Here is a 23846-nt window from a genome sequence, read left to right on the forward strand (position 1 = left end):
TCTCTCTTATATGAACTTCAAAAGCTCCAAACCTATGTCAGTTAACCTTCCATAAAACTGACATTATACGGTCATCGTACATAATCAGATGATGGATTGCACGTCAAAAAGTCACAAATAGGGAATGTTTACCCCTGCTACAACTATGAGAATTGCTGTATTGCAAAAATGGAAAAAAGTGACTTCACCCCATGCCGAAGAACTCCAAAGAAAACACATCCATGGTAGCAAATACTGAAACGAATCACCCGATTCTGATTAGTTCACCAGCATTGTTATAAATCCGAGAGCAAGGCAATCTGTACGTACGGCAATGGATGGGAGATCAGAATATGGGCCACAGTTTCATCTTTATTGTACTTTGGACTTTGCTTAATCAATCAATGCTAAAATCTTTAGGTCTGATTTCTCATTTCAATGGCTTTGTGTAATGTGTCTCAACCGTACCTCATCTAATTTAATAAGATGCAAGCTAAGGAAGTACTTAAGTTACTTATCAAGGGTTTCAGATGACACATTATTATTGTACTCAAAAGTCAATATTTGCTAATCATGTTAGTACAGGAACTGATCCAGGGCTCCAATTCTTGAATTGCAGAGGCATTTAAGATTAATTAAACCTATCTCCTTCTCACTCGACACATACACACATCACAGCCCCCCTTCTGGAATGGACAAATCAGCAACTCCACAAGGAAGACCTGTCTAGGCCACAGCTTTAGGATGAAAAGCTATTAAATTTCTCAGCCTTCTCCCTCCACCTTTGGTCCAGTCGGTCAGTCAGTGCCTGATTTCAGGTGTTGGGGTGGCTCATGCTCAGCATCTCGGGGTTGTGCCCTTTGTCTTTGACACTGGAGCGATAGCAAACCAGTCAACTGCAGCTGAAACTGGGGGAGAGCTGCACGCTGAGCCGAAGTTGGGACGATGTGTGCCTGGTGTGGGGCAGACAGAAAGCCTGAGAAAGCTCGATTGATAGCTCATTTCATTTTGGTTGGGGTTGCTCATGTAACAGGCTCATGTGTTAAGGTATGGAGGTGTTGAGCAAGCCTCACTCCACACAGTGGCAGAAGAGCAGCGAGTTGATACTGTATTATGCATCCTTACTTTTCTTTTGCATAATGGGAACGGTTAAAAATAGGATCTGTGTTTTTCTTTCTCCGTTTTAAAGCTGTTGATGAACTTGGCATGTATAGTCTGAAAGATTTAGTGCATTTCCTAGGGCTAGGTACAGTGTGAGCAGGTGATGTGCAAGCTTCCACATGCAGGGCTGCCAGTACACTTTCAGGCTGGATTTGCAGCCCTTCTGCTCTGCCAGGCTCTGTCTCCTCTGAGCATACTGTCAGCTGCTCAGGGGCGATGTCTGCCTGCGTACATGCGCACAGGAGAAGCGGCGTGGTGACTTCCTGATAGGATCATATATTTATTCAGAACCTGACTTAGAATGAGATACAGATTTGCCTTGAAGCAGGAGTCTCCTGGGGGGCTGAAATGTGGCTTACCTGCTACCCGTCATATATTACTGTCATTTGTATACTATTGTGGTTTTCCTTTACTCCTTTAAGCCATTATTACACTGGTCTAAACAGTGTAGATGAAATATTTAGATGAAAATAATGGAGCAGAGTGGGGAATCAAGCTCAGTCACGTTAGGCGAGATTCTGATCTACATAGCACAGGGGTGAAACACAACAGCGAGACTATCTCCGCTGGATTAGTCCAGATTTACACTCGTAAATGGGACGGTAGAACTGGAAATCACAGGTCTGATTTACTGCAGAGTTACTGCTTAAATTGGAGTAACGTAGAGGCTTATAAAACAGGAAGAGTTCCTGTTATCAGGATGTTGAATTGTGTATTGAATCATACAGGGGTCTGCATGGATTTTGATCTAGACATGTCGAGTATCAACATGCAAATTAAAATAAAAAAAAAAAGGTAACTACTCTGAGTACTGCAGTACCCAGTCTGCTTCCATCTCTGATCAACCCAGATATTAAGTAAAACCCTCACATGCCTATTTGACAAAATCAAACTGACATATTCTGGTTAATATTCCAGTTACTGTTGAACTATTAATTTGAAGGTGCTAATAGTGGCTGTTGCATAAGTCCAGCTTCGGAAAGCCTCGAAGCAATAATCTAGTATCCTCAAGTCATTTTTTGGTATTAATTCAATTTAAAGTATAGGACGATTTACCCTTTAAAGGTATTTTTTTTTCCTCTTTTTTTTTTTTTTTTAAACATACTAATTGATTCATTTGGACCTGTCACACACCGGCTGAATTACTAATTCATTTTATTTATTTATTTTCCCTTAAATCATTAATGATGCTGTTTTTAGCATCATTTCCAAACAGTAAAAATCTCAGCTATTTCTGTGTGCATCTTTCTCTTTGCCTTGGCTGCTTGTTAGGACAGGGAATGTCACGCTTACCTTTACTGGTCTATGCAAACTCACTGTGATAAACTTAGCTCATCTCCCAGCGGAGCGAGTATCCATGTCACGAATGTCACCTTTGAAACTGGCACTAATTGGCATTCATGTTGGAAGTCTCAGCGGAATGGCCATAGACACAAGGTGAAATTTTGGCTCTGTTGAAGGCAACAGGAGTTTTGTCATTGACTTTAATAGGGTCAGGGCTTCTTCCAGAGACTGAACTGCCTCTCATGCAGATGTTCATACTGGGCTGGGAGCTTCAAACCCTCTGTGTTTGCTCATGACTAATAAAATGTGTTTTGTTGCTAACTTTCGTCCTTCCTGTGCCAGGATCAAGTCCTCTCTGCTTTAAAGACAGAGTGAATAAGCCCAGACATGACCTCCAGCTTCTCCACTACATTTTTCCCCCAACCCCTTCTCTTTTCTTTCTATTTTCCAGACCCAGTGCAAGTTCTCTGTCTTTGGTTGTGTGTCAGTTCTTCTTCTGTTCTTGTCTATTTTTAGCCACTCTTGTTTTCTAGACCCTCCGCCTTCAAGCATGCTGTTGCTCCTTTGTCTTGAAGAACAAAATTCCTTTAATTCAGTCTGCCTTTTCACAGCCCACTGATTTCCTCATGCCCTTCATCTCCAGATTCTCAGGTGTTCCTGTTTGTTCCCACTATCTTAAATACCTTCTCTTTTCTTTGCTGCCTCTCATTTATAATAAATAGGCTTCTCAAGCTGCTGTACTGTATGAGGACAATCTTTGCCCTTCTTTTTTGTCTTCTCTCCCTCGCAACATTTGGCTTCTGTACTTCTCTTTTTCTCCTCCCTGGTTTTGCTGTGAAGATGCACTCTTGCTGACAGCTCCTTGATTTTTTTTTGTGCCTCCCTTTGCCACTTGCTCACCCCTCTCCCCTCGCAGAGGTATCCATGTGAGAATCCCCAATGCACTTGGCCTTCTGTCTCTCTCTGTGTCTGCCAGTAATGCTCTTGTCCAGGCTTTCATAACCATCTGCTGCTGCACATCCCGCTGCCACTTCAGTAACGACTTGAATTCCTAAGGTTAGTTATTTACCATTTCTTCCTGAATTTTAGCTCTCCATCTCCTTTAGCAGTTCAGCAGCACTTGCCATCTCCTAGGTGATACTTTCTTCCATCTTGCTGTCCCTTCTCCTGCCATTGGTCTTCTTCTCTGTCACAATGGCCATCATGATTTTTTTCATCATTAAAAAGCTGAAAGTTATGATCATCTCAGTTCTTGATGGATGATGTCTGCAAGTTATCCCCACTTCCTCCCTCCCGTGGGAGCTGCTGCTTGCCAGTGCCACCAGCCAGCAATGTCCTTGGTGTTCTACTGCCTGCTAGAACTAATTCAAGCTATTAAAAAAACCCTGTGAAATCTATTGCTTCAAGTTCTCTTCTTGGTTATCTTCCACTCCATTTAGCTGACTGCTTCTCCCATCTCTTCCACAGGTTTCCTCTGTCCCCTTTTTCCTCCCTTTACACTTTCTGCTGGGCCACTCCATAGAAACAGAAGGATGTTTTTGGTGTCATCCAAAAGCAATCTTTTCTTTTGCTCCTGCAATCTTTCATTAAAACTCACCTCTCGGTTCTGGTATCATGACCTTCAGGTCAGACCAGTGTATTTGTGTTCTGCAAAGGACTATTTTTTTTTGTGTCAGGGTCATGAAGTAGTTTGGACAAGGTCTAGAGCTGAAGGATGTAAATGGCGAGAGCTAAAGAAAAAGGAATGGAAGAGTCCTGATCCAGTTCTGCAGTGTGCTTTCATGTACACACATGCCAAAATCTTGATGGTGACCAAAACTCCCCCAATGCAGGAGTCCAGATTAAATGATTCTGTTTCAGAGTGGGTTAATTACCACAAATTCCAGACTTCCAAGCCCATCAGGACTACTCAAAGCTCATGACTCCTCAGTGCAGCAGTGGATGGCCCTGCAGTGCTGTATTTATCTGAGAGCCCTGGAAATATGTGTGGCTTGCCCAGTGCAATTTCAGCAGCAAGTAAATATTTCCAGACACGTTTAGAATATGCCTTAGAAAGGACCTTACAAAGGCATCTCTCTTACCCAATGGAACGTTGCAAATACCCATCTTGAGCAATAAAAGGTGAAGCACACCTATGGGGCTGGAGTGAGAAATCACAAGTTTCCCACTGAGCTCAGAAGAAAGTTTTGCACGTTCCTGCTGTGCAAGGACATTTCATGTATTGGAGGCTGATGTTCTGTGCATTCAGAGGAACAAATCCTCTGGTCGTGTAAAGTGTCCCCAGCTCCACAGAGGAGCTATGACAATTTACACCAGCTGAGGTGCTGCTCAGCGTTTTTGGTTATGGGCCTTATTTACTCCTGGCTAGTTAGAGTTCCTTTGAAGCTGTCGCAGCACAGTGTGGGTGTAAATCTTTCTTTAGATGCCTTTGGAGCCCTTAGCAGATAGCATGCCTGTCTATAAAGTGGAAGCATCTTTAAGCATATGCCCGGCGTGACCTTACGATAGAATGGTGCCATAACAATCTGTAATACAGCTATTTTTACCTAAAGGAAGATCTGCAAATACAAATGATGTCTACTAAAAAGTTGCCACACAGGATAATTAGGTAGTGAAAAATCACTTTGTGTTTTTTGTAGTTCATTTAGTTCGTGTCTACCTCTTTAAGGACTTACATCCCAGAATAGCTCTAGCTCCTCATCTGCCCAAGAGTGTTGTACCAACTTACCCATTTTTTCTTCTAGAAATTGTTTGGTCAGGCAATGGTGTCAGCCAGGCTTTTATTGGAAGAAGTTTGTTAAACAGTTGAACAGCAGCTTCAAGGAGACAAGACCTGAGGTACTGTCACAGAACAGTAGTTCTTACTCTTTGCAGTAAATTAGGATCAATGTAAGTAAGAATTTAGTTATATGGCTGGAGTGTGAAATAGCTAATTTTTGTTTATTCATAGAGTTAATTCACATCCACAGCTGCCTCACACAGGTTGGGTGGCATTTTCATGGCCAGGCCCTGGAATACGGACAACCCTCCTCTCTCCCCACACCACCATGATGCTGGCCTAAAATTGGGTAAGGGCAACACACGAAAACATGAACATCCTTTCTAAACATCCTTGAGATCAGCATATACAAAGCCAGCAGTGTGGATGAGCAAGGAAAAGCTTCATCTCCTGAGTCCTCCTCTATTGTGCGCTCCTCAGGGCAGGTTGATCTGGCAAAGCACAGCTTTATATTTCACTGTATTTTAGAGACTTGGTATGCAAGTGTTGGGGATACTAAACTGTCCTTTAGAAAGACATATTTATATGTAACATAGAGGGGAAAAAGTAAGTCCCAGTGAAAGAAAAAATATTTCCCTAGCAGTTTCTAGCTTTAAAGGTATTAAATTACAATGCAGCTTCCCAAGAGTATCCTTGCAAGTCATTTATACCATAACACATAAAATTAGAGTAAGCCTCCATCAGTGCTGTGGCTACTTTTGTAATCAGTTTTGAAGAATGTGCTCCATCAGTGGAAATATTTTGATTTAAGTTCATATTGAGGAACAGTCTAAAAGTTACACTCTAAATTACACTTTAAAATAAGTCCCCTGGTACATTCATACAATATATATCGTGTGCTGACTCTGTGTAATTAAATTCTTGTCTAAAGTTGTCATTAAGTTGCAGTAAATATCGAAGCTAGCTTCATTGTAGAATTAGATTTACTTCTTGATTTTAGCTGATAAATATTCTTGTATAGAAAATTAATTAAATTAGGCATGCATATATATAAGAGGGCAGGGCTGGTGTTTGAGGTGTTAGGAGCAAGCAGGCTGATAGTGGCCTCTACCAGCAGCAAGAGAGCTGGCTGGTAACAGGGAAAAGCACAAGGTCCCACACAAGGCTTGGCAAGGAGTGAAAGCCCCTTCTCTCATTCCTAGGTGAGAAATAACACCAAACTGCTTGCTAATTAGTGAACTCCAAGAATCCCTATGAATACAAAAAATTGGATAGCTTTGGAAGGTGGAAGTAATCTTTTTTTGTACACACTCAAGCCATCGTGGGTTCAGCTCTGCCATTAAATGAAGGGAATGAGGAAATTTCACTGAGTAGATTAAGGGTCAGCTCTATAGAGAATCTAAAAAATGGTGATTTTCAGAAGTTTGATTACAACGAATGGTTTGGTGGAGGAGAAAGTCTCAAAAAGCCCCATGTCTCCAGAAGAGTTCAGGTGTGCATTCATTCTTATTAGTCACTGGAGAACCCGTGCTGGATTCTCCTGCTATAAATGACTCAACCAAAGACGCCTCAGTTGGAACTTGCTTCTTTCAGAAACTGCATTAATTAGTCTGTAGGAAATCAGGCTTGATTACTTTCAGTGCTCACAAAGCTAGTTGTGTTTTTTCTGGAACATGGACAGGCAAATTGCTGCGATGACATATATATCCGACACGTCTTCCAAGAATCTCTCTCTCCCTTTCGTGAATGTTTGAATCTCTCCATTTCCCAAATGTACGCTTGTTTGACATTTTTATAACTAACAGGTGTTTTAAGTAGTTTTGTTGGTGCCTCAGACTTGCTCAAGAAAGTGAAAGAGGGGTTGTCGTTATCTGCTCTAGGCTGATTGACATTATCTCATATCATCTTCAAATTTCTTTCCATTCACCTCCATAACTCTTTCTACAGGCTGTCCTCCAACTTTTCCTCATATCTGTATGGTTATCTATTAGGAAACTGTCACTTAGGCAGACTCTTTTTAATGCATTATATTGTCAAGATTTGACACTCCAATGCAGAGCATTCAAACTTTTTTGATCTCTATAAATTTTTCATCGGGGATGTGGAGCCTTTCATAAATTTCACCTACATAGATTGCTACAGAGCATATATGAGCTTGCTGTTGTCACTCACCCCACACACCTCCTTCAGAAGCCATCCAGATATTCCCCCTACACGTCCACAGATTACAGGCTGTACAGCTTTAACACATGAAATGCAACATCCTTAAATGTCAGGAGTGGATGACTTACGCCTTAGAAAATATCTGAGTTTAAGATCTAAGTAAAAGTGAGTGTAAGTTTGAAATGTAGGAGATAGCTTCAATCACCTGTAAAGGAGCAGGAGTCTCATGTTGTGGAAGCCTTAATTGCACATGATTCCTAATTGGATCTACTGAGCATTCTTAACAACCACTTCTGACATTGAGGGGTGATAATTACTGACGGATGGAGAGGAAAAAACAAGAGTTTTGAAAAGTCCGTGTGACATGTGCATGGCAGTGTCTTCTGTGAGGGTCCCATGTCAGCCTTTGTTACTACAACCAATGAACCTCTGAGCCTTACACCCCCAACCCATGAACAACACAGCTTTCTTCCTTCTTACTATTGGTTGGAAATCTGGTGTTACAAACAAATCTTCTGGGGTATTCAGAGGTTTTATATTGGACATTTTGGTCCTGGCTGGTTTGACTGTCCTTCTCAGGAGTGGTTCACATGGAAGTTGCACAAGGCAGTATGCTGAAAATTGAGCAAATGGCATAGAAAATATTTTTAGTCATTCTGTAAAATTCAGTTTCCTTCATTCTTTGCTAGTACGTATTCAAGTTCAGTAACAGAACAGTTATTAGGATTGTTGTCAACTGCTTACACAGCATTAAAGCTTACAAAACATCTGGCAATATCCAGGTATGTTGTAGCCTATAAAAAGTAACCTGGAAGACAGGAATTCAAATTTCTGATATTTCTTGCATACATTTCAGGTTTTTGCTGTAGAACATGAGAGCTAAATGTGAGTCCTTTGCAAGTCCTTACTGGTGGAGAAAGAGTTAACAGTTCATCTGCTAAAATGTTGCCCAACTGTTATGCAAGCCTTTGAGAACAAATTTTTCTTTCTATCATTATGTCCTTTATTTTTTAATTTAATTTAATTTTATTTTTTGTGAGTGAAGTTTGGTTTTCTATAGGTCTCTAACATCCAAAGGTGCAGCTAGGTGTCTAATGGGCTATTCAAAACAAACTGTTCATCAAGGTCTTTTTAATACCACTTGAATCACCAATGTGACTAGCCATGAGTAACTTTCCCACGTGCTTAAATATCCATACATACTTGGCCCTACAACCACGGTTCTGCAAAACATGCCAGTGTATACTCAGCTTTAGGTCTCCCCTGCACCCCCCAAAAAAAATAAATTAAAAATTAAAAATTAAAAATTAAAAATTAAAAATTTAAAAAAAAAAAAGTCCCTAAAACCTAACTTGCTGTGTTGAGTTCGAATATCACACTTCATTTTGACTGACCCAGCTTCTGTTCACAGTGAGTGCAGCAGTGCACGCCAAGCTTCATTCCCATGTCTACACGTAGTTTTCTGGGGTTAAAACCTGAATCAAGTTTTTCCTTCAGTAAGGACAAGCTGCAAAGAGCAGACAACCTCATTAAAAAGGAAATCTATAAATCCAGTAATCCTCTCCTCACCTCTGCTAACTGCATGTTGGAGGTGAAAGCTGTTAACTGCAGCTTTTACAAGCTATGCATAAATGCAACCTTTTCCCACCAAAAACTTTGCAAGTGCGCATAAACAATAACAATTTCTGATAAATGCAATCCTGTTTCACTAGATTTATGTGCTAAAGATGAGAACTACTTAGGGTAATGAAATGCATGGGCTTGATTCTCCGCTCGCCTGAGTCATTCCATTACCTCCAGCGCTTGAAGGAAATTGCAGCAAGAGTAGAATCAGACCCTTAATGGTTGCAAGCTGCCATACTGACATTACACGCAGACAATAGTCAAAGAAATTTATATTTAGTTCCACAAGAGCAGCACATTAGATATTCTTAAGTGTTTTATGAGGCAGGACTTTTCTGACTATTCTGACAAAACCACCAGTATGCGTCGTAACCGGAGCTTTGAACAAATATTGCAGTTATGATTTACGGCACAATTGCCGGAGTCTTCCTGGCTTCATCTTTGATGGCTACTTACTCAGGCTGTCATTTTTTGCTCCACAGATTATATCTGCCTCGGCCTCTTCCGCAAACACTGGATTCACTGGAGTGTGTTACAGACAATACGGCTCTCAAACAATGAAGCATTTGTGTTCATTTTCTTGTATTTTATCTTTGGAATTCTACTATTTAGGTCACTATCTGTTGCTTCCAGCTACTCTTCCCTGACAAAGTGTAGCTCTTTTTAGGCTTAAAAAGATATAATCAATGAATTCATCTATGTTATTCCTCTGGGTATAAAGGTCTAGATGTAATAAGTGCTGCACATAGTCTAAGATTACATTGCCATGCCTGAACTGCAGCCCCAAGATTAATTGTGCATTATAGGCCAAAATTTGAAGAGCTGCTGGATGCTGACCTCTTCAAAAATCTGAGATAAATAACACAATAAAGAACATTATTACCAAATTTCTCAAATGCTTTAAACATGGTCCCTCACCAGCATGAGCAGGAAGGATGCGAATATGTGTAGGTATATTCCACAACACATAATTTTATATACAGATAACGATGAATGGATCCTTTACTTGATTGTATCTGTCTTTGTAAAAGAAAAAACACCGCAAGTTTTAGTTTAGACAGGTAATCCTAGGGTTTTAGCGAGTACCATCACTCATAGTGAGATTGCCCATGAAATAAAAATGATCCTCAGGTATGGGGATGTACAAGGAATTCCATTTTCATTTAAAGTCAAGCTCACTGATTGCTCTGCTCATGTAAAAAATTGCTGTGCTCTGAATGAAACGAAGATGAGTGCTTAAGCAAACAGTTACAAATTAATTTATAATGAAACATGACAGTCATAATTTAATTTGGAATGTATTTAAGATTGTTGTTACTATTTGTATAGGCCTTTTTTGCCTGGAGGAAGATGTGACTTCATAGTGAAATGTCAGCTATTGAAATACCAAACTTTTTACGCGTACACATGTATTAATTAATTAAAACCGTGTAGATACTTTCCTAATGAAGAACTGTTGTCTGCTGCAAGCAGTCAGACAAAAGCTTGCAGATCGAGGCTGGCACATGCAGGATCAGCGGTGCACCGGGAATTACCAGTGAGCACCAGGGCTGCTGAGCATAACCTGTGGGGTCGTGTGGCTGCCACGCAGCTTTTCCCTCGGTGGAGGGAAGAGGGACCTAAGACAAGAGCAAGCAGGAGGGATGCAGTTTTTGCACCTCTCTGCTCTGCAGAGCAGCTGCCGAGGCCCAGCACCATGTATATCCCTGCAGCATCTGCTAGGCAGAAATCAGCTCTGTGGTGTGTACTCTTATTTTGCATGCATAGCTACAGAGTTTATTTTTTATTGTGTTTCCTCTTTGTTTCTCCCCAAGCAATATAAATGTATTTCTTATTCAGAGATAAAAATACCTAGGCTGTGGAATTTCACCTGTGATGCTGTAGAGGTTGCTGTTCTTTATAGGTATTTCTGAGCCCTAATAAACCTTTTGCCTGCACTGACTCCACCAATGAAACTGTACAGGGTTGAAATATTTCTCTGAGTTTTTCACTTTTACCAGATTTGCCTAATAAAAATGGTATAGAAGGGTTTTAATTCTAAGGCAAGACATGATTTATCTGTTTCTAATAGCACCAAGTAACAAAAAGAAGCTCTATTCAGTTTGTTAATTGGAAGATGATATGGTAGGGCATTTGGGGACAGTCAGCGAGGGTGTGACCAAAAAAAAATTTTATTTTGTCTTGACTTCAGTTAAGAAACCATGATCCCAAGAACTTGTGATTTCTATTTGGAAAGCAGCATTTGAGAAAGACCACATTACAGGCCTTGAAGCATAATATCCCTGCTGAAAATAGGTATTTATGAAAAGTAAAATAAAAGCCAAAGCCCCTCTGTTACGATTAGTTTAATGGGAGAGGGCAGTAGATGTGTTAGCTGTCAGCTGTCAAAAATGAGATGTTTCACTCTCGCCAGCAGACAGTTTCTTAAAATGCGGTGAAGTACTTAGATAAGGAAGTGACAGTAATTTGTCAAAAGGTAGTTTGCATCTTCCTCCAGCTGGAAGGTTTGTGAGGGGTCCTTCCCAGCCCCTTGTGAGAATGGAGTTCCCCTTGTACACAGAGCCCTGTTCTGCAGCTTGGAAGGCAGGCAGGTTGGCTCCTGTGAAAGATGAGCGAGCGTGCTCTTACCCTGCTCTGCGGGGAGACCAGCAGTGGCATTTCAGGAGGGCAGCTCCAGGGCCTTTCTCTCGTGGGCACCTGAGAAAATCAGCGTCACCTGAAAGGGCAGTGAGCTGGCTTTAAACTCTGGGGTGCACTCAAGGACACGCAGTGGCACGTGTTCAGAATGGTGTTTTGTGTGCTGAGCTTGGGTAGCCATCATGTGCTCAGCCTGTGTTTCCTGTTATGTATCTTCTGTTTATCCCCACTTCAAATCTGATTTGATCCTTTCACATCAGGGAATGAAAACTTCCTAAAAAATACTCTCCGGTTCCGACAATCAGTTTTTTCTCTTCTAGTTAGTTTATAGTCTCAAACCAGAAGAATGATTAACCACACCATCCTTGAAAACAAACATTATCCTGGCTCCTTTTAAACAGAATCATTTCTAGAGAAAAATCCTGGAGAGGCAAGGGTTGATAGGCTGAACGCTGTCCTAGCAAAAGCCTAACTTTGTCTTTTGCAATAGGATTTGACATTCTCGTGTCAGTACCTTAAAAGCCAGTCTTATAATTTTCGTATTTAATACTGATGGTAGAAGTCTTTTCTCATAGCCACTTTCTTGGCCAGTAGTACATCTGGCAAGTTACCTGATGGTTTAGATTTTCCTAGAACACCATGAAGACAAACATCCCTCAGATACACAGATCAAACCACATTCTCTGGATAAACGCAGTTTTTGCAACCACTGCTACTTGTGTTGCATTTATTTGTAATATGGCCATGCAAATCTGCTGTCTTCTGAACCATCAGAGCACTGCCAGCAGAGGTTTGACAACACAACAGAGAACCTCGCTATTTCATGTTATAGTATCTGTGTTATTATGGTGAGCTGTAAACATTTTTCTCTGGGTTAACTTTGTCAGATGAGGAAGCTGATCCAACTCATCGTATGTTGCACAACAGCTGGAATTGGCAGGACAGGGAACTGCAGCCAGAAACCGTAAGTAATGCTCACTTGGCACAGCATCGCCTTCGGTAGACTTAAGGATTTGATTTTATAATCCAGCAACTAGCACCAAGAACGGTGGCTAATATAAAAGCACCTACAGTAGCTTGAAAACCAATAGAGCTTACTGTTTCAGGGCTCCGCTGCAGATGGTTATGTTTACAACCAGTGCCCCCACAAAGGAGTTTCAGTTTAAACTGACGAAGAGAAGCACTTTGCCACCACTATAGGTGTGTGCATGCAAAAATGAGGTGTGGAATAACTGAGTAAGTTAGTAGGCATGAGAGAACTGTCAGGTAAAGTCAGGATGGAATTCCCATCCCACTCCCTTTTACCAGTTTCTGCACTGTAGTATTTCCCAGAACAGAGTAGAGAAATGTAAAAAAAAAACAACAAAAAAACGAATTTAATGATGATTTACAAATATACAATACTTACACTTTTAAGAGTTACAAAACCAGTACATATTACAGGAACCAAAAGCTTCATCTAGCCTTTGGTACATTTTGAAGTTATTTATTTACAAAGAAAAATCACAGTCACTTTTCATAGTGTCACATGTTTACATATAGGCATTTCTCAGTTGAAAAATATCTTGCAGCTTACCCACAGGCACTTTTTGCAGTTTAAGCTCTGCACCCATCTATCACATCGAGAATTCTATCAGCCCCTGTTAAGCTGACATGACCTTGCATTATTATGTTTTAACAGCCTTTAGTTTGAAAAATATGTATAACCCGTAACACTAAACTGATTCACAGTTGCTGACATTTCACCTGGTATATTTTGTATTGCTTACAGTTTGGTAAAATGACATGGGATTCCTTTTTTTAAAAAAAAAAAAAAAATGCTTGGTAATACTTGGTTAGAAAAAGGTGGTCTAATTTTGGTAGTTATGATATTTCCAACTCTTTGTGGAGGAAATGAAAAACAAAAATGTCCTTTCCAGGATGTTATTTCACCTTATGAAACTTGCATATTAAATTATTCCTTCATCATGTACAATTCTTACCTTAAGAATTAAGGTAACAGACACAAACTGAGCAAGGTTTCTAAAACCTATTAATTTCCAATAGTTTCCCCAATGACACATGTTTTCTGTACTTCCTTTAAAGCAAAACTTTAGAACTTTCACCTACCTGAAAGCAAACATTGTTTAGTCCATGTGTGCTCAAGTGTCTTCCTTTAGATTAAGATACTCCTAATAAGAGAAATACAGCCAAAATACATACAGTCTGTTTTTGAAGCCTTCTACTTATTTGGGTCTGCAAATGCTTGCACGTGCTCATGATTTTTACAGTATACAACTTCAACGCATAACAGAACATGAACTCAGTACAATCTTGAACTTCATTATGTTGAAGATATTTGGGACTAGAATTTTACCACTGGTACTTTTTAGATAAGACTAAATACCACCAGAATATTAATTGTGGTTCAGGATCAAGATTTTTTTTTTTTTTTATATCAGGAAATAAGCAAAGCTTGTTGTCAGTAGCCATGAACACAGTTTTAAAAAGTCTTCCAGCATTACAATATTTCCCTCCCCAGAACTTGGTAACTCCTGTCAAACTCAAGCATCTTTTAAGAATGCCTGCATTCTGGATTTCCTTCGTGCAAGAGCTTCTTGTTTCTTTCTTTCAATTTCTTCTTGAGAACATTTCCTGTTTTTTTGTTCCACCACAGCCACTGTAAATAAAAAACATGCATTAGGAGCCTTCAAGTTTGTTCAATATGCATTTTAACTCATCTATTTTCGGTGGCTGAAGATATATGGCAAGAGCACACCATTCTGACATATGAGGCACCCAAGTTAAAAATGGCTCATCTATCCTGTCCCCAAGGCAGGAAGGGGTATAAGATGCATGACCTTTGTAGTGCTAGTGATTACTGCCTCCCAATGAAAGTACTGGGATGCAGACATTTGCTTCAAGGAAATTTTACTTGGCTGCCCTTCAAGTGAACCTTGTGACATCAGGAGTCAACACAGGGGATGGCAATGGGTTAAGAAAATTAAGGCTATCAGAGTGAAAAGGGCTCTACAATTTAGTGAGTTAGGTAGAGATATGGGCACGGAGATGGTATAGACACAGGGGTCAGATATAGTACAGGTGTCACACAAATAAAACCAGAAAGGTTGAAAAAAGGTCAAAAGTAGCAATAAAAATCGGCAAAGGAGACAAGAACATGATAGCCAAACGTAATATTTTATATGTTGTGTTACAGAACTATAAATTCCCATACAATAAAATCCTGACCTCATTGGATCCAACAGGAAGACTCCCATCATTCTGCACGTCAAGTATTTTATTGTTTTTATGCACAAATTTCCAATTAATTTATTTTTAATAAGTAGCCTTTCAGACTGGGTAAATAATGAAAAAAAAATAATGGGCCTGTTTGCTTCTTAAAAAAAGATTAATTACAGATATCCATGACAAATTTTGTATTAGTTTTAGAAGAGATTGCTTAATGGCCATCTTTTTGTTACAGCAAGGTCCTTTTCCAAAAAAACTTAAGATGAGGGAGGAATTTTGTTGTTTCTCTTAAAATAGAATCTATGCTATCAGGTACTTTCTATTTCATTCATTTATTCTCTGAAACATTCCACAGAATGACTAGCTATCTCTCCTCTCCTCCCCACCTGACATCCAAAATAGCTACTTTCCATTTACTTGTTTCTACGCTGGGCACAAAACAGACAAAATACTGATTCTTTAGGTAATGCTGGCTGGTGGTATGCAGGAATTATTTTTTGGTTTTGTAACAGTGCTTCCTGAGAATGGAGGTTGGTATACTGCACTAAATTTAAAGGCCTATTTTATCAAAATGAATATTGATTAGTACTTCACCAAGCAATTAGGTCAAATAAAAACAAGAACTGACTGAAACTTGACTGTCTGCATTTCCCTAGCAAGTAATATCAGTGCATAGAATATACAGATGATGGACTAATGACTAACTGCGAGGCTAAGTGTTACTGTTTAGACTGATCACAAAGAGTATTTCACTGGCAATTCTGTTCACAGAGCAAACAACAATACACACCTACTTTCAGAACGATTTGAGGTTCCAATTTCCAGGTATACACTAATAAAAAGGAATTGGCATTCCATATCATCTGCTGCCATCTTTCCCTGCCCCATCATTAACTGGGGTTTTATGAACCATGGCTGAAAAAGTAATTGTTAATGGCTTTTTTGTTTGTTTGTTTTTATCTTTACCAAAATGTACTGTAAATTAAAGCACTGACTTGCACTACAGCATTTACCGTGTATCAACAGTTTTAAGCAGGTCAGAATATGGTATGCTGACTGCCGCATCAGGGTGTACTTGATCCTAATGATTCTGAGCATTTATGGAGACCGTGAAATATTCTGAGAAGTGGAATGAAGATGGGGAAGTGAAGTCCCTAACTACAAGAATTCAAGAGATGTGTCAGGATGATTTTAGTTTGGAGAAAACAACCTCCAAGTTCTCGTTAGAACATTTACTAACACCTAAACTGAACAGATGAACATTGAAGCCTACTTTGAAATATGGTACAAACTTCTTTGACTTTCTGATTACAGTAAGAAAACAAAAACGGTGTAACAGTAATAGAACAAAGACACATACCTGATGTAGACAGTGCAAAAGACTCTGAAAGGTGCCTCTTGAAAGGTGGTTTTGTGTTCTCAGGTTTGCTGTACAAAGCCACATGCACCTGATTCTTACTTCCTTCCAAACCCTGCGGAGCAATTCCAATGCCAGAATGACTCCCTGGATTTTCTGACCCTACATGAAGAGCGTTCTGAGAACTGTTAGTCTTTCGGAACTTAAACTTTGAAGGCACAGCTGATGTTTTGTTACCAGAATTGTTATTTGTTGTCTTTCCTGTATTATTTAAGAGATCTTGGCCATCAAATCTTTTGCTACTAAAAACATTTATTGTGTTAGCTGAACTTGTTTCAGAATGAGTCTCTCTTGCTGGCACAGAATTTGACCTGTACCATTTTCCTGAAATACTCTTTGTAGTATCTTCAGAAGCAGCTTGATGATAGTTTTTAGATAGTGTATATTTACAGTCCATAGAAGTACCCGAGATCATTGATAGAGGGCTTGAAACATTTTTACAGTTCACTGTCTGCCCTGTTGTAGTCAGTCCATGTGTAACCCTTGAGAAGTTCCTACCGGAATTGTTTAGTAAAAAACCATCCTGTTTTGCATTTGGTTTTTGGGCCACGAAGCGATCAGATAGTCCTTGTTTAGATGCTGTGAAGCCACTGTCAACATTCGTTCTGGAGAGATTACTGGCTCCTTGTACAGTTTTAGCTCTTTCATTTCCTTGTTTAGCATCCTGGCTCCGAGTCTGCTTTTCTATATCATCACATACTTGATACAACAATTCATCATCCTCACAGTTTGCGTCCCACAGACTATCGGATTCACAAAACATGTCTAAAACCTCATCAGAGAATTTTGGTTCATTCCAGTCATCAAATGACGGAGTACTTTTCTTTGGTATTTCAACTGTATTTACATGACCTGTATTAGCTTGGTTAACCACTTTAATTGCATCACTAGGTTTAGTATTGGTAGAAATATTGGCTGATTCACAGAAAATATTGGGCAAGTTACTCCCAGGTTTTTCAGTCCGTGGTCTGTGAGGATTAGGTCTTGATGGGAAAAGAACAGAGTTACCTTTAGGCTCAACAGTTTCATTTCCATTCTTCACTTGAGATTGCATTGAAACGGGAATATAGCTAAAATCATTGTTCTGGGCACTTCTCCAAGTAGAACCAGTGGTTGCCATCTTTGAGTTTTCCATCTTATTAAATGGCTTTTGTAAAGAAAGAGACTTTGCAACATTGTGTGTGTTTTTACTAGGATGCTTCAAAGGTGAAAACTGAGAACTTTTAGATTTGTGTACACCCTCCAAAGAAATTACTGAATTGCAGCTACTTCTTTCCTTTGTTCTGCTAGCATCACTGAAACCACGCACAGAAGTATTTATAGGAATTGTTGCAGCTTCCTCAGTATTAATCAACTCAGGATTTTGGGTTATTTGCATCACAAAAGAGTCATCTGCCAAAAAATCTGTATCCCAATCATCAAAATCATCATTAACTACTCCAGCAGGCTTACTGGAGACCACCACTTGTTTCTTCAAAGGAGTATTTTTTTTTGTCAGTGTGTTAGTATCTGTTTTTGGAAGAGTCTGGTTCACACTTCCTAGTGCATAGAGATTATGTTTTTGACATGCATCTGAATTACCATGTTGTGTATTTTTAATTTGTTCAGGAAGGTGTTCCTCCTCCAGTGTCCTTTTGTTTTCATGGAAACTATTATTTAAAGAAATACCCGATAGTCCTTGGCTCAACTGTCCAGTACACTTCTGGGTAGAGCAATCAAAAAGAGCATGAAGAGCTATTTCGGCCTCAAGGTCTACAGAGTTTTGACTGCTAGACAGACAGGGCTCTGCAGTGGTGATGCCAGTGCTTTCTGCAACTGGTTTCAGGGACAGAGCAGCACCTGTTTCAGAAACTTCACTAAGGAGTGATTTCAGGTTCTTCCTATTTACTTCATCTTTGTAACTTTTTAAAGAATCGGAGGCAGTCTGGATAAAGCCACGGCCAAGCTTCTCTTGTTCCTGAACAGCATCTAGCTCTACCAGATTTTTATCAAATTCCTTGGCCAATTTCATGAGCTCCTCTTCAGGATTTTTTATTTTAAGATCTCTAGATTTAAAAAAAAAAAAAAAAAAACGGAGAAAAAATCAGATCTACTGAGAAAGTTTTTCCAACTTCAACTACACCATCCTACATGCTGTTTATTCTCTAGGTTACCAAGCTACAGCGTATGAGCAAATCCTACTGCTTTCAGTGCAGTCAGCATGCAATCCTTTTGATAATTCCCAACGATAACTACCCTATTAGCAAGAGATAGCAAATGCAAAGCTAAAAGCATTCTGTATGCTAATGTACAATTACATGGCTCACTATACATAATGGAACACCACATACCCTTTTTCACAAAAACCCAGCAGTGATGGGCGAGACCAAACAGTAACTTACCTTGTACAGCTTAACTTTGTCCTAGCTCGTACTTTTACTGCTCCAGGTGTACAGGGAATAGCATCCTCCCCAATCCATGTCCCTAAAAGGGAGCCTTCGTTACAGGCTGCTTTTTCATCCTGAATGATTAGATTTGTAATGCTTAGCAATTTGACTTCAGATAAAGATTGGACTAGACACACACCCTGCGTTAAAGTTGCTAAACCAATTAAACTGGATCAAATCTGTTGAAAGCCAAAGACAGGAGCTAAACCAATACAAGCTAAGCAAGATTACTGCAACACTGTCTACTGATAGTTGTATCAGTTTAATTATATCAATTTAAAGCAGGAACTTCAATTAAAATAATTGAATTTTACTTTGGTGCTCAAAGCTAATACTATATTTGCTTCCCCAATCAACTTTACACATAATTTGCAATATTCACATTACAAGCTGTGATTAGTTTACCTCCGTATACTAGTGAGGAGCTACTTGAGATACCCTGTCTTTATCCACTTACAGCAGCATTAACAGATCAGAGAATTTGATATAAATCATATTCTGTATGCTTCCTGGAAAAAATTCTGACTTCTTCCATTACAACTATTTTATCCAAGGAGCCTTTAAACAGAAACAAATGAAGTTCAGACACTGAATGAGGATGTTTCAGAGCTTCAAAGTTCAGGCTGCATTCTAAGTTCCCAAATCTAAGAGATACTCTATTGCCATGGTAAAACGTACAGAGGGACAGAGCAAAACGTTGGATGTGAGAAATTACTGCACTTAAGCCAGCAAAAGTAATTAGAACTTTAACTGGCAGGTAGATTTAGGTAGGTTTTATTTTTTTAAATTTATATTACGAAAACAGAAGACAAGCAACAGATAGCAGCAAACCCAGTATGATATTATTTAGTCATGATAGGGCTGTCATACTTTAAAAAGAAGTGGCATCCCTTATCAAGGATTTTCCATTTCTCCCAAATACTCAAAATGGTGAATACATTTAACTAGCTCCGTTAAATACTAGCTCTGGCATATTTTGCAAGCCAAATACTACAGAACTCTTTTAGGAATGACAAGTTCTGCTCTTGCACTTAATAAAAAACAAACAATAAGCCTGCTATTGCAACACTAGCTTATTTTCACTTTTAATGCTGTGGACATCAGATTCACAGCAGAAGAGAGACATCAAGAGCATGGACCTTAGGGTAAAAAGGCAGATCATTTAGAATAATGATGCAACTTCACTATGTTTATATTATTATGGACTCTCTCATCTGAGTCTGTCAGATTTACTTTCCAAGTAAATCCAGTACATGAAGAAACTATACCTTTTAATAATGATAAATAAATCATAATAGATTTCCAGAGATCAGGGGTAATAAACTATATTCTGAAGATAGAACTTTCTAAGCACAGTTGCCACAAGTCCATTTTCTTCATACTTTATTTTTACAGCATCTTTGACTCGAAAGAACAATGAGTCAAATGCCATGCTTATGATTTTAATTCAGTCCAGTTTTATGAACACGTTACTAGTTTTCTGCACAGTTCTGATAATTCTTCTTCCCATGTTAAGAGACTACTGTAACTGAAGTTAAGTCTTTAGTAAAAGTGAATAGTGTGACACTGCCCTGTTTGATTCCTGCATATAAAAAGCATTGTTTTAGAAAGTCAGTTACCTGAGGAGCAATACGATTAACAATTTCTGAAATTTCAACCGCACATCTCCTGGTAGAACGTTTGTTTTTTTCATTGCCTAGGAAAACAAAACAACTTTAAAAAACACTACAATTTATAAAGTGCACTGCATCTTAAAGCGTAAAATTACACTTGCTGATCAGAACTTGATGCAGCACTATATTTAAGAATTTATGGGATTTTAATAAAAGCAAAACCAAACCAAGCAACCTAATTACTTCTGGATTCCCCAACTGCTATCATAACAGGAGGAGGCCTTTTTTCAATAAATGTGATAACTCCGATTGCATGCCTCAAACAGGCACCCTGAAGTCTGAATGTTAATATTACCGAGTCCGCGTGCAATTGGCGAATGAGGATCCCAAAAGATTTCTTGCTGTATGTCAGTGTCATTAACAGGAGAGCTGAAGGTAGGTATTCTGGATTTCCTACTCAGTGATCTCTTTGGAGTTTTATGTAAACATGGCTCTGTGTAAAGAGAAAAATGATCTTTGTTAAACAACAAATGAAAACCTGAAATAGCTTAGAAGATAGAATACGGCAAGGCATGAAGATGATGCTTTAGGAACTTTTTAAGAATCAAAATGAAGGTCACACTCATCAAGGTTCCTCTGCTTAGAAGGGCATTTTTCATAATTGCACTTGATGCAAAGTCTGATGCGATCTTTGTCAGTTATGTCACCCGAGCTAAGAGATAGAGGGTGCTGACAGCTGTATGCTCGGCATCGTGGTGCTAAGGATGAAGATCGTCTATCCTATTGGGGGGAGCGTTGGCTTTAGTGTATGTTAACAAAAATAAGAGTATATATGCTTATAGGGGAGAGTGTTTTGTATTCTGATTTGCTCTGTGTTTTTCACCCAGACTCTGGTTTGAGTCAAAACTTCTGCGGGCCCCTGCAGCACCGTGGGTCACACCCCACCTGCCTACACCTCCCTGACGGGGGCTTTGCCAGGTCGGCCTGACAAAACCAAGCCGCCAGCTGCAGAGCAGCAGCCCCGGGGCTCTCGGTGAGCAAACCCGAGACATCTCACAGCGCTGCCCTGTCACCCTGCCCTTACGGGTACAGGCGTGCAGGCCCACGGGAACCATTTTAAAGCTGTCAGCCCTGCCTCAGAGGCCCCCCCTCCCTGCTGCTGCTGCTGCTCGGCGCCCGGTACCTGCAGCGCCGCGCCCCGCCGCCTCCCCCGCGGCCAGGCCCAGACCCAGGCCCGGAGCCGAGCTCAGGCTCGGGCCCGCCCCGCCCTCCTCCGCCGCCTCCGCTCCGTCCTCCGTCGGCCGCCGGCCGAGCCCCTCGAGGCCGCCGCCGCCTCCGCTGCGCCTCCTCAGGGCGAGGGGCCTGAGGCAGGGCTCGCGCCGCCGGCTACCGGGCATCCCGCCGCCGCCGCGCCCGCCCCGCCGCCGCTGCCGCCGCCGCCATTTTGCCGGGGATCCCGGCCAGCCGCCGCCGATTGGCCGCCGCCGACCCGCGCCGCGCGGCTATTGGCTGCGGGGCGCCCAGGGGGCGGGAGCGGAGGGTTGGCCCCGCCCCGCCTCACCGCAGCCGCCGTGAGGTGCCTGAGGCACGCGCTGGGGCGGCCGTTAAACGGTAGCGGGGGGGGCGCTGAGGGGGCGCCTGTCCTGTCCCTGCGGGGTGGCCTCGGGGAAAATAAACCAAAAAATACAGCCAGCCCCTGCAGCCCGGCCCTGGGCTGGCACGCAGGGACCTCCAGAAGGCGAACTGCGTGTTAAGGGCAGACCCAACACACCACCAGGTCCCTGAGGGACCCTGCCCCTACACCTCTGACCCCACACCGGTATTGCAGGCAGTGTAAACACAAGCACATAGCGTGTGGCACTGTGGATATTTCCTCCTCACCCCGCTTCATGAAACATATAAACACATCTACCAAGCGTACAGGTCAAGGAGTGAGCTGCTTACACAGGTCAAGGAGCCAACTGCATGTGTTGCTCACCTGCCTGGTTTTCATGTAATCATTCTGGACTACTTTGGGGTCACACTTCATCTGTCAGGCATGAGCAGTGGAGTTTGGTCTAGGATCAGGAGTATAAGGAGTTTTAAAGTCACAAAAAATGGATTCCCTGAGTTGGGAAACCTCGTTCCGCCCGAGGCCTCAGGCAAGCAATATGGTTTTTCACTTCTCTGTTCTCAAGAGCATAATTAAGACGTTTTAACAAGGAAAAAATTAAGTGCTATGTATTAAACAGAGAAATCGTTACATACATGGCTAAAGTATCACAGTTAATCACCGAAAGTTGTGACGTTTGAGTAATCCGTTTGTTTATGTCGTACCCATCAAATGTAACTCAGAGATCAGCCTGAACAAATGGATCTAGAATTAGGCTCCAGAATCCATCACTGAGCATCGAAGAGTGGCTGCTGGCTTGTACTCACACCAACACGGGCAGATCTTTGCATTGGTCTAAAGCACGGTGAAGGTATGTGTGCGTATGATCGCTGGTTGGCAAGACAGTAATTAAAAGCTGCAATGCATCATGGAGGTACAAAAATGGCCTTTCCTGGGCTCTCTGCCCTAGGTACAATATAGATTTCTTTCCCTGTTGTTTCCAGGTGAGATGGATGCTGAGGACTGATTCTGTTTACAGTGGTAGTTGCAGGATAACGAGGCATTAGAATTAACACACTTACTAAAAAGTGCTACTAAAATATTGGTGTCTTCTACAACTTCCTAGCGCCCACTTAGCAGCTGGGTACTGTGAAGCAGTCTGCTTTCATGCTCCTGTATGTTAGCAAGTGTAGTCTGAAATACTGTCATAAATAACGAAAATCAAGTGACATCTGTCAAATTTACCAAGTGCTGTGAATTTTGCAGTGCCCACTTTGATTTCTTCTTTTCTCCCTGCTTATTGTTCACAAACCTCCTTCATAAAATGTGAATATTTGCCACGGGTCTTTCACTCACTAGCGAGATTTTACTTGTACAGTAAATGCATTTTGAAAAAGAACATTTTAAATGTGTGGCTACTTCTGTATGAGACATGTTGGTACATCAGTTTAAGCATATACAAAGCCGTGGTTCCAAAACTTGGGAGAAAAACACCAAACCAAACCAAACAAAAACCTGTACTCTACGGAAAAGTTGAACAGCAGGTACATGATGAAAGAAACCCCCTTTCCTAACAAATAAAAGTGTGGGTATTTCATTACAGCTCAAGAACTTCGCTCTGAGCTGATGCTGTTTATTAAGTTAAGAAATGTGGTGGAAGTCTGTGATGTTGAAAGGTTTCTCTGTGGAGCTGTAGCCTCAAGGAGGAGGGAGTTTGCATTCCCTTGTCATGGTACGAGCAGCTGGATCAATGGCTAATTGTGGTGAGGCTGCGTTCCAGGGACTCGCAGCAAACTCCTAGTGCTGCACTTGTGAGTCCTACTTTCAAATCAAGAGGGATAAATAATGGAGGAGATTGAATGAATAATAAAGTTAGTTCAGTTTTTAATAGTTCTATAAACTGCCTGAGAACTTTTTCCTGTATTTTATGAGACAAAGATCTTAAATGAAATAAATGTGGAAGATCTGAGAAGTTTCCTAAGAAATACCCATCAGTGTAATGAGA

General features: G+C 40.8%; 1 protein-coding gene and 1 long non-coding RNA gene across 2 annotated transcripts in view; one reads left to right on the forward strand and one right to left on the reverse strand.

Annotated features, from left to right (window-relative positions):
• The window catches only part of LOC106018859 (uncharacterized), a 618314-nt gene that overhangs the window by 269307 nt on the left and 325161 nt on the right, over positions 1 to 23846 (forward strand). Inside the window, exon 10 of the long non-coding RNA XR_011807997.1 lies at positions 12454 to 12530. This is a non-coding gene — a long non-coding RNA (uncharacterized lncRNA). The remainder of the gene's footprint in view (positions 1 to 12453; positions 12531 to 23846) is intronic.
• On the reverse strand, positions 12916 to 21724 carry ETAA1 (ETAA1 activator of ATR kinase). The gene is made up of 6 exons (XM_027453396.3): positions 21434 to 21724; positions 20606 to 20743; positions 20257 to 20333; positions 18593 to 18711; positions 16155 to 18256; positions 12916 to 14225 (listed from the first exon to the last, which is right to left on the reverse strand). The coding sequence occupies exons 1-6, from the start codon at positions 21645 to 21647 to the stop codon at positions 14110 to 14112; spliced, it is 2766 nt and encodes a 921-aa protein (XP_027309197.1). The 5' UTR covers positions 21648 to 21724; the 3' UTR covers positions 12916 to 14109.

Source organism: Anas platyrhynchos, chromosome 3 (genome assembly GCF_047663525.1).
Source record: "Anas platyrhynchos isolate ZD024472 breed Pekin duck chromosome 3, IASCAAS_PekinDuck_T2T, whole genome shotgun sequence".
Taxonomy (NCBI): Eukaryota; Metazoa; Chordata; class Aves; order Anseriformes; family Anatidae; genus Anas; species Anas platyrhynchos.

Coding starts and splice junctions, on each gene's coding strand:
- ETAA1 (XM_027453396.3), bottom strand. CDS start 21,647: ATGCCCGGTAGCCGGCGGCGCGAGCCCTGCCTCAGGCCCCTCGCCCTG. Junction 18,257..18,592: donor ACAAAGTTAAGCTGTACAAG/GTAAGTTACTGT, acceptor TTTTAAATCTAG/AGATCTTAAAATAAAAAATC. Junction 14,226..16,154: donor TTTTGCACTGTCTACATCAG/GTATGTGTCTTT, acceptor TTTTATTTACAG/TGGCTGTGGTGGAACAAAAA.